At 38.1% G+C, this 18,712-nt stretch overlaps 1 protein-coding gene across 23 annotated transcripts in view; it reads left to right on the top strand.

Moving 5' to 3' along the window:
• Window positions 1-18,712, top strand: part of Macf1 (microtubule actin crosslinking factor 1) — a 347,832-nt gene that overhangs the window by 193,462 nt on the left and 135,658 nt on the right. For 21 of the 23 annotated variants that reach the window (XM_058570880.1, XM_058570874.1, XM_058570873.1 and 18 more), the window contains 7 exons: window positions 1,094-1,177; window positions 3,975-4,082; window positions 4,414-4,512; window positions 6,421-6,573; window positions 6,850-6,938; window positions 9,734-9,869; window positions 13,261-18,657. In XM_058570880.1, the coding sequence (XP_058426863.1) occupies window positions 1,094-1,177; window positions 3,975-4,082; window positions 4,414-4,512; window positions 6,421-6,573; window positions 6,850-6,938; window positions 9,734-9,869; window positions 13,261-18,657 (6,066 nt within the window). The remainder of the gene's footprint in view (window positions 1-1,093; window positions 1,178-3,974; window positions 4,083-4,413; window positions 4,513-6,420; window positions 6,574-6,849; window positions 6,939-9,733; window positions 9,870-13,260; window positions 18,658-18,712) is intronic. The other 2 variants (XM_058570885.1, XM_058570884.1) reach the window with 1 other exon arrangement.

The raw sequence follows: 18,712 nt of genomic DNA, 5'->3' as shown, positions 1-18,712 counted from the left end.
GAGAGGTTCAAACAGATGGTCTCAAGGTACTGGTTTTAGGCCACCAGAACCTGTTTGGTACCTTCAGTCCTAAATTTCTATGGCTGTATGTTGAAATCATTAGGTGGACAGATTGAATAATTCCATTCTGCTTCTTGATATTACATTTTATTTTACTGGGGGAGGGGTGTTTGAAAACACCCTAGGAGACTTGTGATTGGAAGAAAATTATTTCATTTAAAGAATTTTTGGGGGGGCTGGGGATGTGGCTCAAGCGGTAGCGTGCTCGCCTGGCATGCGTGCGGCCCAGGTTCAATCCTCAGCACCACATACAAACAAAGATGTTGTGTCCGCCGAAAACTAAAAAATAAATATTGAGAATTCTCTCTCTTTCTCTCTCTCTAAAAAAAAAAAAAAGAAAGAATTTTTTGGTTGTTTTGTTTTTTGGTGTTTTGTTTTGCAATATGGTTAAAAGGAAAAGGTCTAGAGTTACTTTGCCTGGACTTCACTCCTGGCTCATCAACCTGTTACCTAGGAAAATTAGTCACCTCTCAGTACTCTAATTCTTCTTCTTCTTCTTCCTCTTCTTTTTTTTTTTTTTTAAGAGAGAGAGAGAATTTTAATATTTATTTATTTTTTTTAGTTTTCGGCAGACACAACATCTTTGTTTGTATGTGGTGCTGAGGATCGAACCCGGGCCACACGCATGCCAGGCGAGCACGCTACTGCTTGAGCCACATCCCCAGCCCCAGTACTCTACTTTTTTATCCATAAAATGGATGTAGTTCATTATTAATTTAACCTACTTTATAAAGTTCTGGTTAAGATTAAATGAAGTGATATATGTAAAATACTAAGAACAGTGGTTCTCAAAGTATGAACTCTAAACCAGCAGCATCAGCATCACCTGGGAATATGTTAGAAATACAGGTTCTAACTCCAGACTTACTGAATTTGAAACTTTGGGGGTGAGACCCAGTAATCTGTGTTTTAACTACCCTATTAATGATTCTGATATAATTCAGGTTTGAAAACTACCGCCTTAGAACATAGTAAATGTTCAGCTGATCCAATGATGATAATGATAGTGATAATGTGTTATTTTGCTTCCTAGGATCTGTTTGCAGAAATTGAGAGAAATCAGATAAAACTGGACCAATGTCAAAAATTTTCCCAGCAGTACTCCACTATAGTAAAGGTAATTGTGCCACATCCTAAAAGGAACATAAGTAATCTCCAGGAAAATCTGCATCGTCACTCTACGTTCTGTTTTCATACAAATTAAGCAGAGTTCTCCTGCTAGAGACTGACACTACCCTTCCGAGAGGGCCACAAGCCTCTTAAACTTATGACACGAACAGTATTTGAGTTTTTTCTTCAAAATGCTTCTCACTTGTCTTGTCTAGCTCAAGAAATAGTGTCTCTATTTTTTCTAGTTATTGAGGCAAAAACCCCAAGAGTCACCCGTAATTCTTCTTTTCTTTAAACTTTATGCTCAGTCTGTGAACGGGTTCTTTATTGTTTTTTTTCCTCCAAATTTGTCCTGAATCTGACTACCTTTCATTTTATCCTGTCTTTCCCTAATTCACATGGAAGTGTATGCTTCCTTAGAACACTATAGTACTATGAGCCAACCTCTTGCTTCTGCTCCTGCCTTCACAAGCTGTTTTCCCACAAGAAGTTGGACTCACCATTTTAGAACATATTGCATGTCACTGAATCTCAGACACCATAGATTATAAATTATACCCTAATTTTATACATACCAAAATAAAGAGAAACTGCCAATTATATGACATGCCATTTTTTGTAAGATATATTCAAATTTTATTTTTTTAGTACTAGGGATTGAACCTGGGGTGCCTAACCACTGAGCCCACATCCCCAACACCCCCCCCCCTTTTTTCAGGGCTAAGGGCTAAACTCAGGGCCTGTGTGTATAGGCATGCACTCTGCCACTGAGCTAAATCCCCAACCTCCCCAGCTCTTTTTATTTAATTTTCAAATTTTGAAATAGGTTGTCACTAAGTTGTTTAGGACCTCTGCCTCCCAAGTCACTGGGATTACAGGCATGTACCACCACACCTAGCTATATTCAAATTTTAGAGAAGCTAAAATGGTGGGGTATATACCTTAGAATAGATGAATTATGATATATCAAGTCATGTCACTTCTTAAAATTGTCTAATATCTTCATATTATATTCATAATAAAATTCTAAACTATATATAGTTTGTAAGGCCCTAATCTGGCCCCTCCCTGTTTCTCTGACATCATTATTAAAGAGAAACAAACTTTTAAGATTATTATATATTTACTTGTTTATATGTGACTTCTCACTAGGTTGTAAGTTCTAAGGGAACAAGGTTTTTTTCCTGACTTACTCTCCACTGTGTGTATTACACTCAAAGCACTGGTAGGAATGTAGGAGATGTTCAACATTCCTTTAGTTAATAAGAGAAAACTTGTTATCAAAAAGAGTTGAGTTAAAATCCTGACATCACCATTTTCCAGAGTTGAGACTTTATGTTGCTCTATTTATGAGAACAACAGCTACCTCACTGAGTGATTATAAAGTTTAAATGAGATAATCGGTATATAGGACAAGGTCTCAAAGTACATTCATTAAATGGCAACAATTGCTTTTTATTATTAATACTAATTCATTACTACTATTTTTTTTTAATGTGGTGCTGAGGATCGAACCCAAGGCCTTGTATGCGCTAGGCGAGTGCTCTACCGCTGATCCACAACCCCAGCCCCTCATTACTACTATTATATTTTATCGATTCCTTAAGGATCTCATTCCATTTTTTTTTTCCATCTAAGATTTTTCTAAGTAGATAAGAGGAGCAGGACTTTCTGGGCATAGAAACTCCATCAAAGGGAGAAGTTATCTGAGGAAATAGCAAGTATTCTAGTATAGGTAGAAAACATTGTACATGTAGTTCAGTGGTAAAAGTACACTGGGGTTCAAACCTAATACTAGGGGGAGGAGGGGGAAGAAGAAAGAAAAAACATGGTACGTGAAGAACAGTGACCATAGAAGATGAGTAAGGAGGTTGTCATCACCTGTGAAAGGCCTTGTTCAGCTCTTTTGGCTTTCTTTTCTTTTCTTGTTCAAAATGTTGTCTTTGAGCCAGTAGTCTCAGCATCACCTGGGAGATTGTCAAAAATACAGACTCTCAGACCTACTGAATCAGATTCTGCATTTTAATGAGGTCCGTGTATGCTTTGTATGCATGTTGTTGCTTGCAAAGCTTCTGCTCTAGGTCACTGAAAGCTTTTAATAAGAGGAACAGTGTGGTCATCTTTGTATGTTAGAAAAGGTATTCTGGTGGCAGGAGAAAAAATAAATAAGTAGAGTACTGCCCCCATCCATGTGAGAGATGAAGACAGCCTGGACTAGGGCAGTACTCCCAGGGCTGCAGAGGAATCAGAATAGCATGATGAAGCAAGAAAAGCATGGATTTGGGATTAGAAGACAGTGACTCTAATCAGATCAGCTACTAATGCACTGAGTTAATTAGAGAAATTCACTCCCCTCCTTGGGCTTTAAGTCCCTCATGAATGAGATGAAATGGTTGGTCATCACAAATTACAGACTCAGGATTTGGCAAGCTATGGCCCATGGGCTAAATCTAGCCTCCATACCAGTTTTTATGTAGCCTATGAGAAATGGTTGGGAGAAAAAAAATCAAAAGAATAAAAATATATCATGCAATGTCCATAAGTAGAATTTTATTGTCACATAGCCACATTCTTTCATTTACATAGTCTATGGCTACATTCATATAACAGTAGCAGTTGAGGAGCTGTGTCAGATAGTATGGTCCCAGTGTTTTCTATCTGGCGCTTTATAGGAAAAGTTTGCTAACATCTGGTCTGAATGATCACCAAAACATCTTTCAGCTATAAAAGGATGTGATTCTATTGCATGATATGTGTGAGCTATAAAACCCTAAGTAAATGAAATGAAATATATTCTCTCTCAGGACTATGAATTGCAACTGATGACTTACAAGGCCTTTGTGGAATCACAGCAGAAATCTCCTGGCAAACGCCGTCGCATGCTTTCCTCTTCAGATGCCATCACACAAGAGGTAAATGGGTGGGGCAAGGAAATATGCCACTCTCTTCCATTAGAAAGCATGCATTTGTTTAAGGCTTGAAGTTTAATTTAGGATTCACTTTTCTGTTGAGCATGTGACTCAAAGAAAACTTCACCTTATTTTTAACTATTGAAATTTGCTTTTCTGTGCTTTTCTAGCATGTGCAAGGCCCTGGGTTCAATCCTCAGCACCACATAAAAATAAATAAATAAAATGAAGATATTGTGTCCAATTAAAAAATAAATATTAAAAAAAAAAGAAAAAAAAAAGAAATTTGCTTTTCAGGCAAATAATTTATTTAAATTGTTCTTTTTAACTGCAGTTTATGGACTTGAGGACTCGCTACACAGCATTGGTGACCTTAACAACTCAGCATGTAAAATACATCAGTGATGCACTCCGACGATTGGAAGAGGAGGAGGTGAGAATAGTTGGGTCCTAAATAATCTTGAAAGTACAATTAAATATCCTATGCCTCAGGCTGAGGATTTACCTCAGTGATAGATAAGCCTTATATATGAAAATCTCCAGGTTTGATCTCTGACACTGAAAAAAAAAATTGCTGTGCCTTATCTGTCAATCAAAACTCAAAGCACATGCACAATCAATTTTCATTATTTGCAGTAGTCATATTAACAAATGCTGAACCATCGATCCTAGGGGAAGTAGAGGGTTAGGTTCATGTTAGCCTCTGTTCATATTTTTGTCAATAGATCAATATTTAGCTATGTTTTAAAAATCTTTAGTTTTTAAAGATTCTTTATTTGATACATATTGTTGATTCACTAACTTTGAATTCATTGCCAGTAGCACTCTTTCTCCATCTGAACAAAGCTTATCCAAAACCTATTTTCTCAATAAGATATATAAGAGCCTTCTTTTGCTTAGGAGCAGTAGAAGGTGCTTTAGCACTATCTTATAGCCATTTTAAATAGTGAAATCACTAACAACAACAAAAAAAAGTGAAAAATTTGGCACTAAAAAGGCTGTAAAAAGTACACTGGTTTACAGTATAGCAGCTGAAGCAAGACAAGGTTTTGCCTTTGTTTTTTCTTGGCCATCTGTGTATTATTGGGAATAACCATGAAATCACTGAAAGTACTGTAATGATTTTGGAGTTACAATTGAATTTTAGTGAATAGACAAATAAACAAATGTAAAATTTGTAAATAATGATGACAGATTGTATTGTATCCAGCATCCCCCCCTCCTAAATATCTTTATGATGAAAAAGTATGAATAAATAGCTTTAATAAAGTATAATTTGTTAAAGGAATATATTGGGAACATCTATATTTCATACAACAGAATGCTGTGATACTTAAAAATAATGAAATAGATACAAATGATTGACAAAGAAAGATATTTATTTTACTCTGTTACACTATATATAACTGATTTCAGTAAAAACCAACTGTATAGCAAAGATACAATATGGCATAGAAACAAGTTTAGAAATATATGTATATCAAACTTCTGAGGAAATAGGAGTATATATATATATGTATATATATACACACACATAGCATATATATGTATATATACAGTAGCACATACCTATAATTCTAGTGACTTGAGAGACTGAGGCAGGAGGATCATAAGTTGGAGGCCAGCCTCAGCAATTTAATAAGATCCTCAGCAACTTAGTGAGACCCTGTCTTAAAACAAAAAATAAAAAGGGCCAGGCATTGTGGTGGATGCCTGTAATCCCAGCAGCTTTGGGAGGCTGAGGCAGGAGGATCGTGAATTCAAAGCCAGCCCCAGCAACAGCGAGGCACTAAGCAACTCAGTGAGACCCTATCTCTAAATAAAATGCAAAATAGAGCCGGGGATGTGGCTCAGTGGTTGAGTACCCCTGAGTTCAATCCCTGGCACCAAAATAAGTAAATAAATAAATAAGGCTGGGAATGTAGCTCAGTGGTAAAGTATCCTTTGATTAAATCCCCAGTACCACCAAAAAACCAGAAAGTATATATATATTATTAATCTCAGATTTGGTTGAATTTATTATAATAGGTACGTAGTCTTTTTGTAATTACAAAAATCTAGTTCTTTGCAAAATAATTTTCCAAGTTTTCAACTACTTGTAGAAATGGTGTTAAAAACATTGATTGTACTATCTTTCCCTATGTAAATAAGAAAAGCTTCCTTTATTTCCATACCTATCTTATATAATCTCTGTGGGATTTAATTTCTTCACCTATAAATCTTAGAATTAAGAAAATGTGCAAGATGCTCTATGTAAAAGACAATAGCTTCCCTGTTTTAGGAAATCTGAGATCTGCCAGTCTCAGGAGACATTGACCATGGTATTGATTTCTATTTCTAGAAAGTGGTAGAAGAGGAAAAACAGGAACATGTGGAGAAGGTTAAAGACCTTTTGGGCTGGGTTTCTACCCTAGCAAGGAATACACAAGAAAAAATTACCTCATCCCACACCAAAGAATCAACAGACATTGAAAAAGCAATTTTAGAACAGCAGGTGAGTGGAAGGTCCATCTCTCCTTGCCCAGGTGGAATAATATGCAGTAATGCATAAGAGGAATAACAGGTCATATATGGGGCTTTACAGAAGCAATTGCTACCTGAGGAAGTACTAACTTCCAGGACTTAAGGAAATGTAAGAATTCAATTTATTTCTGGTAATATTACCTGACCTAAGCTGTATCTTTTTCCTAGGATTTTAAAAATTATTTCAAATAATGTTTGACTTTTTAATTCTGTAATTTTGAAGATTTTCTCTATTTTTGCTATCTAGGTCCTGGCAGAAGAGCTGACAACCAAGAAAGAACAAGTTTCTGAGGCCATTAAAACTTCACAGATCTTCTTGGCCAAGCATGGTCATAAGTGAGTGTTAAATGAGAGGCTGTGACACATCTAGGGGATCTGCTCTACCTGGCTGATGTAGGGGTCATGGACAGAATTCAGGCTGGAGAATTCATAGCGGCAGGAGCCAGATTGTGAAGAGGCTTCAGAGGAGGAATTTGCCTTTTACCTTGTCACTTGTGGGGAGAGGTGTTAAACATGTTTCAGTTTGTTTAGTTGCTAAAATAGTTGTGTAAAGAAAAGATTGTTATGGTGCAAGAAGAGAAGATGAGAGGCTAGTTAAGAAGCTGTCGTGGGCTGTGGCCGTGGCTCAGTGGTAGCGCACTTGCCTGGCATGTGTGAGGCACTCGGTTCAATTCTTAGCACCACAAATAAATAAACAAAATAAAGGTCTACTAACAACTAAACAAGTATTAAAAAAAAAAAAAGAAGAAGAAGAAGCTGTCTTGATTATGAGGGCAAGAAATGATAAAGACTGGAGAGGAGACAAAGATTCAAGAGATATTAAGGATGGTGAATTTACAGTTTTGATGACACATGAAAATTGTCAGCTCTAACTCCTAGGCTTCTGACTTAGGACATAGGGTCCATGACAATGCTGGTAACCAAGATAGGAAAAGAAGTGGGTTGAAGGAGAACAGGGTTGCTTCAGTTTTAGACACTGTGAGTGTGAAAAACCTACGTGTATTAGGATGTGTTAACCACATCAGTCCTTGTCTTATGTAGTTGCACCAAAGAAATCCAATGGCCAGCTGCATGTTTAAGTTGAGAATTAATGACAGAAGTCTAGAGTGACAGAGGTTTCAGTCATCAGTGTAATAGAAACATAGGGTAGGTCATCCTAAAAGGGGTATCAGGGCTTTCAGGGCTTTGCATCCTGTAAAGGAAGCCTTGAGAAGGAAAAAGAAAACCTTGATGAGTTATACCTCAGAGCACAAGAGAAAAAGAAGCAATCAGAAATCAAGATTGAGAATTACCTATTAAATTTGACAATTTGGAAATTTTTAGCCATTCTGTTGAAAAATTGGGGAATGATGTCAATTTAGTATGATGAGAAACAAATGAGTTGAGGAAGTTGGTGAGTGGTAAATTTAGACTATTCTTTGACAGCTTTGCCATATGAAAGGAAAGAATTAATACAAATAATAGGAATGGAATATACAATCAAGAAAGTTTTGTTTTCTTGGATGATAGGAGATACTTTACTCATAGACTGAGTCTCACAGACACAAGAGAGGAGATAATAGGAGATTAGTCCCAGAGGATGTGGGAGAGGTTGAAATTCATCAATGGATGAAAATACAATCTTAATCAAGAGAAGATACAGCTTTTCCTCTGAGGTAGGAGGAATAGGAGATTAATAAGGGTGTGCATAAGGTAATTTTGTCAGGGGTGATTCCAGAAAGTGAGAGATGTAATGGCGCGCGTGCGCGCGCGCGTGTGTGTGTGTGTGTATTCTTTTTTTTTTTAAATAGGAAGAGAGGTTTGATGAAACTAGGCTAGTGCCAAGGCAGAAGGAAGAGGGTTCAGTTAGAAACATTCAAAAATATTGTCAGGGGCTGGGGATGTGGCTCAAGCAGTAGCGCGCTTGCCTGGCATGCGTGCGGCTCAGGTTCGATCCTCAGCACCACATACAAACAAAGATGTTGTGTCCGCCAATAACTGAAAAATAAATATTAAAAAATTCTCTCTCTCTCTCTCTCTCTCTCTCTCTCTCTCTCTCTCTTTCTCTCTGTTAAAAAAAATATTGTCAGGAAGTATTGAGGACTACTTGGGGTGGGAAATCAAAAGGATCTCTCTATGTAGTTGTGAGATTTTTTTCCTCTTCATCAGATATATTTAGCTTTAGAGCTATGGGAGCAGAGAGTTGTGGTGATTTAATTGATCTGGGTTTGGGGTCTTATTAGATTAATAAGTGGACAGTACAAGGATGATAAATAAGAAACTGATAAAGAAGATGGGTCTATGGGGTATGAACTCCAAAAAAGTAGTAAAAGCTGAATATAATAGAGAAAACTGATAGATTGATTAAGAGAAAATAGAAGAGTCAAGGAAAGCTTGGGAAATCTCTGAGTTGAAGGATAGTTCTAAGATGAATCAATATAGTTCCTTCTCAGAAATAATGTAGAATGAAAAAACAAGGTGTGGGATTCAACACATTCAAGAAATGATTATCTCTGAAGAGACCAGGAAATGAATAGACTTGGTGACAGCTACACAACATACTTTAATTATATCTGTAATCTTATTTCTTAGAAACACATCTAAATCAGATATGGTTAAATAGTAAAAATTTAGTAAAGCTACATAGGTGGGTAACAGGTAGATGAGAGTTTGTTATGCAATCTATCAGTTTAAAATATTTCCTAAAATGAGAACAGATATAGAAGTAAAGAAATATAAAATAAGAAGATAGAAATATAAAATAGTTGCTTGCTGAGACTGTCTGGTTCTCATTTTGAAAGGTTAAAAAAGTAGTAAAAATCATATAGTGCATTGTTGAAATGTAAGATTTCAGAAGTGGAATAATTTCATAAGATGGCAGGGTTCAATTTTGCCAGTTGTGGGCAGGACTAAGATAGACTGGTATTTATTTGTGTTGAAGAGGTCACAAGACTCTAAGCATATGATGGCATAGAACTAATATCGCCAAGAATCATGACTTACTTTGAGATAGACAGAAAAGTGTGAATGAGATGGCAAAGTTGTCGATAAATATGGAAGACTGGCCAGATAATACATTCAAGGCAAAGCAGTAAAGGAAAATTTGAAGAATTTTTTTTTTCTTAAAAGACCTTTAATCCTTTGTCTTCCAGACTCTCAGAAAAAGAGAAGGAGCAGATCTCCGAGCGACTGGATGCCCTGAATAAGGCTTACCACGACCTTTGTGATGGTTCATCAAGCCAGCTTCAGCAGCTCCAGAGCCAGCTGGCACAGCAGACAGAACAAAAGGTATTTCTAGTTTTTGTCTCCAAATATTAGGAGGGTCCCTTTAGAATGGTATGAAAGGAGCTTTGCTGATCAAGAGTCACAATCACTAGCTTTCCATGACCAATGTGACATAATTCTTAACCTCACCTTAGCGGCCATTTGTCTTATGTTTCTTTACTGGGGTTCCACGATGTGTTGGTCAGGTCAGTCAAAAACGCCAGAGGGCACTTTTGGTGGACCATATTTAGACCTGGTTCACCTTTCTTGTTTTCTGTTATTTTGTGGCAGAAAGCAGTCAAGAAGAACATAAATTATATATTGTATCTGATCATAGGGCAATAAGATTACTCCTTTGTGACATTGTTACTCAAAAGTTCATAGTCAAGAGTTGTAGCTTTTGGAAAGAAAAAGCTCTGAACCTTGTCCCTCCATGTAGTGAACAGTGAGAAATGTTCTGTTTCAAAGCAAACTGGTAGATTAACTTCACTGACTGAGACGCTGGTTCCCCTCTCCCATGGTCATCCCATTATGTGGCATCTTTAGCAGATCCCACTCCATGTTCATTTCCTAGATCATATGAAAGTCGTTATAGTTGCTGCTGGTTGTCCTAAATTCTTCCTAGATATTTATGTGTGTGTGTGTACACTTACCATATTATATACATGTGTCTCTGGGATATATATGTGTGTTTGCCTGCTTATTTCCTATGTTGTGAAGCAATGGCCAGTTTATGTGGGGAAGGCCAACATTTAAGCTCATGCAATAATTAAATTTGGCTCAGGTGATGCTCAAAATTATTTTCAGACAAAATATGTCTTGACTCGCTGGTCCTTGAATATAAATTTGTGCACTAGAAGCCAGAGTTGTAAAGACCACAGACAGAACAAGCTCTAATTTGATGGTATATTTCCAGGAGAAATGTGCTGGTGTAGCATTCTCTGTATAAGGTAGCCCACTTCTAATGGCTCGTTGCTTCACCATATAAGGGAGTATGTAAAAAGTTTTAACAATTGCTTGCTGAGAACATCCAGTTCTCATTTGAAAGGTTAAAAATGGGGAGGAAAAAGAAAAGAAAAGCTGCTGAGCACCACTACATTGAGCATGATGTGTCCCCTGTACTCTGTGTGTGTTTCATGTTAAGTATTGTTCTGATTAACTGACATCCTTGCTTACAAGTTTCACTAACCCTTTGGAGTTTAAGCACAAATGCACAAAGGGAAAAGAGGACGACCTGTTTGGGGTTCTTTTTTGCAAAACAAAAACAAAAACAAAAAAACAAAACAGTCGCATGCTGGACGCTAACACCAAGCTTACACTGTGTGTGTGATACGGCTGAGCTGCTCCATAAGGCTCTATCTCTTATCTCCCCGAGGCGTGCCCTGCAACTCTGGTAAGTAGAAGCCATTTATGTTTTCTTTCTTCCTCTCCCTCTGTCTTTTAATGCTCCTTTAGGTCAGAATATCCATGTTTGAAGTAGGAGGGAAATGATTTCTCTGGATTACTTTCCAATTTAGTGCTGCCTGCCTATTCTCCAATTAGGAAGGTGTTGGAAGAAACAATGTATTTTTTTCTCTCTGGCTAGACTCCAGGCCATTCTTCAATACCAGCATTTTTGAGATTTCATGAGTCTCTCAGAAGAAATTAGAAACTCTTAACACTGTTTTTTCCTTTTTCATGTCTGCTTCTGAGTAGGCTTTACATGGGTTTCTAGAAGGAATGTTCCAGTTATTTCAAAGAGTTATATGCCAGTGAGCTTTTTCCTTTAGTATTTTTATAAAATGAACACATATTAGATTTGCATCATATATATGTTTAATGCATACAAACTAAATGTTACAGTCTGGGTCAGGACAACAAGGCAGGGAAGAACAACATAATATTTTTAATAGTGTGGAAAAGTCTGCCAATTATTCCATTAGCTAAGTACATACAGTGAAATGGAGATGTAAACTAAATCTGCTGTTCCCTTGCTTGCTATCTGTTCTGCATTCGTTTTATAATCTGAGGGAAATGGCTTCATGATGTTAAGATTTCCTTTACCATTTATTTATTTATTCATCCAATGTGTTGTTCCTATACACTGAATGGGCAAAGCAAGCTTTTAAGGAGCTTAATTCTCACTGAGATAGAAATGTAATACATTATTTAGCAACTAGGGATGTGATTGACAATTGCTTCAACAAGATCTCCATTGATAAGTTATAACAAGTTAAAGAAGGAACAGATAATAACACTGTCCAAAAGAGACAGATAAATCTATCTAAAGAAAAATTGGAATTCTTTAGAAGCTTTCTAGGGCTTGCAGGGTAATTTTGACAATTTGTAAAGTTTGCTTCTTCTTTGACCTTGTTCAGGACCTAACTTCTCCCAGCACCACAAGAAGAAAACAAAGGGGGGAGGGGTGATTTCTATGCAAGATGTGACTACTGTACTTGTCTTTCATGCTCCTTTGGAGCTATTTGAGGAGTCAGTAGAATGGTACAAGATTTAGAATACAGCCTTGGTTCATTTCTGGAACTCACTAATTTTGTGACCTTGGATAAGTAAGTTTTCTGTGCTTCATTTTCTTGTATGTAAAGATTAAAATAATCATTTTCATAGGATCATTGTGAAGATTGAATATCAGTGCTGAATAGATCTAATAATAAGTGGTATTCTGCCTTCATGGTAGTTGTACTACTCATTCTAGACTAGACCAGGAGAAAAGTTACTAGTTGTTCCAGAGGCAAGGGTCCTTAATCTATTCTTTCCTTGACTTTCTGCTTCCAAGTCCTAGAACTAATTTACTGCAGAGCCATTGCCTTGGGAGAAGCTAGCATTGGCCATCAAGAGTGTGACTATCCCAAATACCATTTACTTGTGTAGTATACACAGGCCCACTTACCAGGAGGTACAGCTGTTTCCTGAATATTGAGCTACTCAGTCTCTCATCTCATCTTGTGGACCAGTCCTGCTGTACCCATCAGCAGAGAAGTATTTCTTCCAGAGTCTTCCGCAGTGTTGCAATACTGAGAAGTTGTTATATGGGGTTGAATTCTCACTTTTTGGGAACTGGTATGTGTCTGTAACAACCCTAGTTATGATGTAGTCTTAGAAATAGCTGTCCTCTCACTTTCACTGCTTGCCCCTTTGTAGAGCTTGTCACTCAGATATGCTTAATGCTGTCTCTCACCTTCAAGTAATCTGAACTTCTGGTCCTATTCAATATCCTGAAATTTAGGGGAAAAAAATCTTTTTAACATTAACACTGCAGGCTTGCTTCAGGATATTTCCTATGTGTTGGGATTTATCCCAGGCTAGGTTTTCCTTATGGTCAGAATTTTATGTACTGTAGAACTTTAAATGAATCCTTTCGACAGGTGTACTTCAACATTGGCTCTGATTCAGTTTTCTTTTTAATTTTTTCTTTTAGGATTGCAGAACAGTTGCTGGGGTGATTGATCTAGGCACAATGGAGATATTTCCCATCTTCAGAGCTATGCAAAAGGGCCTCATTGACCAAGACACAGGCCTTGTGCTCCTGGAATTCCAGGTTATCATGTTTGGCCTCGTTGCCCCTGAGACCAGTGAAAAGCTCTCTCTGGAGGAGGGCTTGGCCAGAAACCTCATTAATCCCCAGATGTACCAGCAGCTCCGGGAGCTAGAGGATGCACTATCCTTAATAAGCAGACTTACTGAGAGCAAAGGCTCTCTTTCTGTGATGGAAGCCATTGAAAAGAGAATAATCAGTGAGAGAGTTGGACTGAAAATTTTAGAAGCACACCTGGCCACTGGAGGTTTCAGTGTCTCCCCAAGTGAGAACTGTATTAACCTGGAAGAGGCTTTTCATCAAGGCCTCATTTCTACTTGGCTCCACTCAGTGTTAGAGTCTCACCTGAGATCATCCAAAAACCTGATAGACCCCAATACAGCTGAAAAAATCAGTTTACTAGATCTGATGCAGAGGTGTATTGTCCACCAGGAATCAAGGTTGAAATTACTGCCTGTCAAGCAATTGGCAGGGGGAATGGTGAGCTTGAAATCAGGCCGGAAAGTTAGTGTTTTCCGTGCAGTACAGGAAGGGCTAATAGATAGGCAGGTCACTGTCCGATTGCTAGAAGCTCAGCTCTTTGCTGGTGGCATCGTAGATCCAAGAACAGGACACAGACTTACAGTGGAAGAGGCTGTAAGACATAATTTGATTGACCAAGATATGGCCTGTGCTATTTTCATAAGGCAGCTTCAAACAGGAGGCATCATCAACACTGTCACAGGGCATAGAATGACAATAGATGAAGCACTGACCAATGATCTGGTATCTGCTAAGATCGCCCTTGTGATTCTGGAATCCCTCTGGTCATTCATGGGGTTTCTGTGGCCTGAATCTGGGGAGATCCTCCCAATTACAGATGCCCTAAAACAAGGTATTGTGTCTACTGAACTAGCACATAAAATCCTTAGTAACCGACAGCATATTAAGGCTCTATTTCTGCCAGCAACCACAGAAATTTGGTCCTGGAAGAAAGTAATAGAAAATGGTGTCTTGGACAAAGATCTTGCCAATAACTTAAAATCAATTTGTATACCAGATGTGATGCCCCACATGCAATTAGTAGACTCTTCTGAACAAAACAAATTGAGCATTACTCCCGGAGCAGCAGTTCTACCATGCAGCAAGAGCCAATCTGGGGACATAGCAAGCCATGATGAGAAGCTGTTATTTCAACTGATGACTCACAGCTATATTAATGTGCAGAATGGACAAAGGCTGCTTCTGTTAGATCAAGAACTGCTGGAGACTTTGTCATCTATAGATGAACATAAAATAAGTCCTTCAGAAGTGTTTGGAGTTGGGGATCAGAAAGTAGACACTCCTGAAGAATTGCAAGAATCAGCTAATGGGAATATTACAGAAACTTTCAGTGATGGACTCACTCTGAGGCCGTGTGAATTCCAGTTTTCATCTCAGAATGAAGAATATCCCAACCAGGAAGATTATACTGAAGCAAAAGGCAGAAAGACCATTGTAGGAGGAAAATGTTCTTCTATAGAGAACTCTGAAAAGGATCTGTTTGTAGAACAAAAAATTATTAATGCAAATATTGACACTTTGAAGGTCACAAAAAAAGTAAATTTAGAGTTACAAAGGCAGTTGTTTGGTACTAAAAATGAAGACCAAACAGAAATATCTACCAGAGAAAATGTCAGCAGAGAACTCCTGATTGTACCTCCTAAGGAAGCGGAAGGTGGGCCCTTGGAGATTGACAGAGACCTTTCTTTTGAAACACCAGAGGAAGAATGGCGGACTCCCAGAAATATTTTCTTTCCGTGTCAGAGAGAACAAGCAAAGGCACTTAAGACTAAATATACTCCAAGTGAAACTGGAAGACCTCTCCTAAAGTCCCAAAGCAAAAATTCACAAGTTCAGTTAGAGAAGTCTCTGGGTTTCAAATCAGAATTGAAGTGGGAAGATGATATGAATATTCATTCTTTGGAAAAAGAGAAAGTATTAAATAAATCACTTTTGACTAAGGATGACCATAAACAAAGCCAAGAAGGACACAGCATTGCAGACAGTAAGATGATGATGTTAGAAAAGACGGATACACAAGATAGTAGCAGGGCAATTTCCCTGTCATGCAGTTCTCCTTCAGAGCTGCTTGAAGAAGCTACCTTAAATATGTTATCTGCACAGCTACTAGATGGTGGTATCCTTCATGAAGAAACAGGTCAGAAGCTCTTACTCAATGAAGCAATAGCTCAAGGTATCATGTCCAGCCACACTGCTGTGAAACTTATGGGAAAACTGAACATGTTTCGGGGCTTCTTTGACTCTCAGACCTGCGAGTCTTTGACAACTGAAGAAGTGATCAATGAAGGTCTGATGGATGAGAAATTATTACATAATGTTCTCATGGCAGACAAAGTTATAAGTGGTGTCTTAGATCCCCGTACCCATACACTGTGCTCTGTAAAGGATGCCGTCACAGCTGGAATTCTTGATAAGGAAACAGCCACCAGGATTTTAGAGGGACAGGTGGTGACTGGTGGAATTGTTGACCTGAAACGAGGCAAGAAAGTTTCAGTAACTTTGGCCTCAAATCTTGACTTGGTGGACAGTGCTGACCAGACAGAGCTTATAAATTTGGAGAAGGCTTCTAAAGGCAAAGAATCTGAAAAACTAGTTAGGGAGAAATTAATTGGTCTACAAATGGAAACAACAGGACTTATGGATCCTAACAGCAAAGCCCCTTTAACAGTTGTGCAGTCCATTGACCAAGGTCTTTTGAAGAAAGAGGAGGCCATTTGTTTGTTGACAAAGCAAGTGGTAGATGGAGGTATCATTCACCATACCTCTGGGATGAGACTTTCTGTTGATAATGCCTTTAAACAGGGCTTGATTGATGAAGATCTAACTAAGCAACTCAAAAAAGTTGAAAACTTAAACCTCCATCACTTTTTTCATCCTGAAACAAAGGAAAGTGTTTCCCTCCATGAAGCCATAAAATTAAATCTAACTACCCCAGACTTGAAAAGGGAAACCCAAGAAGGTCAGGCCTTTAGTGAAAACCTTGGGGATCTTATTTCTGGCCAGAGATTGACTGTGGCAGAAGGTAACAAAGGAGGACTGTTAACTAATAAAGCAGTACTATCTTCAGTAATGATGCATGGGGTTGTTGATCCTGAGAATTACAGAATTGTTCCCTACTCAGAATTGATAAAGAAATGTAAGATTGATATTGAATCTGGACAGAGATATCTAGAAGTAATTCCCTTCTCAGACATTAAAGATGGGGTGAGTGACAAAGTGATTCCATTATCAGAAGCAATTCAGCTTGGGAAAGTAGACTTTGTATCTACACTGAAGGTTTTAGAAGCTCAGGCAAATACTGGTGGAATCATAGACACAGCCACAGGAGAAAGACTGACATTGGCATTAGCTATGGAACAGAAATTGGTGGACAAAAACATGGCCAGAATTATTGCATCTAACCAGATGTTAAATGGAGGAATTGTTGACATATTTAATGATAAGAGAGTGACTTTAAAGGAAGCTGTTGAGAAAAGATTTATCAGTCCTGAACTGGCAACGCTGATCCAAATAGATACTTTCAAGTCCAGTGATCACCAAGCTCATATGGAAAAGCAAAATCAAATTGAAGTATGTGAATTACAGACTGAATATCTAAGAAAGAAAATATTAATTTCTTATAATCAGACTGCTAAAATGAGTTGTGATAAAGGAGAAAGCAAGAGTGCCTTGCAAATTGAAAGTCAGTTTGCACGAGGGAAGGATAAAGTAAGAGATTCTGATGGGAAGCAGATAAAAGAGAGCAAGGAGATTTCATTAGAGCAGTTGGAGGACAAAGACCACGATAAATGGGGAGCTTCTGCAGATGCTAAAGGGTCTGCCAGCGTCTTGAGTCCTAGTAATCTTAAAGGTAAATCCCTAGACCAAGTTTCAGTGCCACATCCACACTCAGCAGTTTCTGATTTTAGACTCAAAGAGGTGGCTAGAAATAACTTGGGAGAAAATACAAATGTAGAGCATGAGAAAGGAGTGACACACATAGAAACTGTAACTCATTTGAAGCAGCCTAACTCAGGTCTAGACGAGGCAGAAGCAAAAGAAAATCAAAGGGAAATGATTTGGGAAGTACAAGAATCAAATTGTGAAGCATCAGACAGATTGCTGAGTGAACAACCACTGAATATCAGAGTGACAAGTGAGAGAGAGAAGAGGGAGATGATTGTCGAAGAAAGTGTGAGGCCATGCAGACCAGCAGTTCTTTCAGAAGAAAAGTTGGATCAGGAAATGACCAGAAGTGAAAGGGAGAAAGAATCTGATAGAGACACAGGATTTTCTGTTACTTATAAAACTGAAGACTCTTCTTCCCAAGTGACACCAAAAGGAATTTCTGTAAGAAATCAAGATACTTTGACATTCTTCAGCTCTGCCCAAGTCAGTGAAGAGGAAGTGAAAAATGTAAACCTCTGCTTGACTTTAAAACCAGGAGAAATTTTACATCAAGAACTTACTAGTGGGGCCCGGAGTCATCCATTCTCTTTTATGACCCCAAGACCTGAAGGATTTCATTGCCAGGTGTCAGTTATAAAAGCCCAAGTTACAGATACACCCCAAATTTCCAATACAAATAAGACTACCCAGGGAGCCTCCAGTCAGGAGACCAACTATTATCAAGATTCCTGTGTTACTTCAAAGACTACAGAAATCAAAGATCTGATTTTCCCATCTAAAGAATGTAAAGAAACATCATACCAAGAAGTACCTTTTGTTTCAAGAAGAGTTCTTAAATTTGAAGAAATTATTGTTTCCAAAGTAGATCCAGAAGAAGTCAGTTATCTAGAATCATCAGACAGAAAAGACCTTCATCATAAGAATAGCAAAGGTGATCATGAACACTGTGGAACTCTCAAATCTAAAATGGCAACAACTCAAGAAACAAATGGAGAAAAATTTCTGGAAATGACAAACCCTATTTTTACAGATCCAGAAGCAGGGTCCCCTGAAGGCATAGTGATTCAGGGAGGTCCCACAGTCTTGGTTACCCTTCTTCCAGAGAAACTACCCAAAGAGGTATCCCAGAAAGAAAATACAGGGCAACAGGATTCTATTATTAGTTCTACCACTTTGGAGACCAGTGAAGAAACAACACTGTCCCTACCATCATGTTCTACAGTGAATGTGGATATGATACCACAGGAAAAACTCAGGGAGGGCCTTGGCAGTAAACCAACTCCCTTCATGGGTATGCTTCGGGGAAAGGGGAGTGAAGGTGTAAATCCGGAGCCTCTCAGAGCAACTCAAGTAAGTCTCCCAGAGGCATGTTTGTATCTTTTTTTTTTTTTTTTTTCAGATATAA

Source organism: Marmota monax, unplaced genomic scaffold, assembly GCF_021218885.2.
Source record: "Marmota monax isolate L192 unplaced genomic scaffold, Marmota_monax_Labrador192_F-V1.1 WCK01_AAM20220418_F8-fsc00008, whole genome shotgun sequence".
NCBI classification, from domain to species: domain Eukaryota; kingdom Metazoa; phylum Chordata; class Mammalia; order Rodentia; family Sciuridae; genus Marmota; species Marmota monax.
This window is presented reverse-complemented; position numbering and strand designations above follow the sequence as displayed.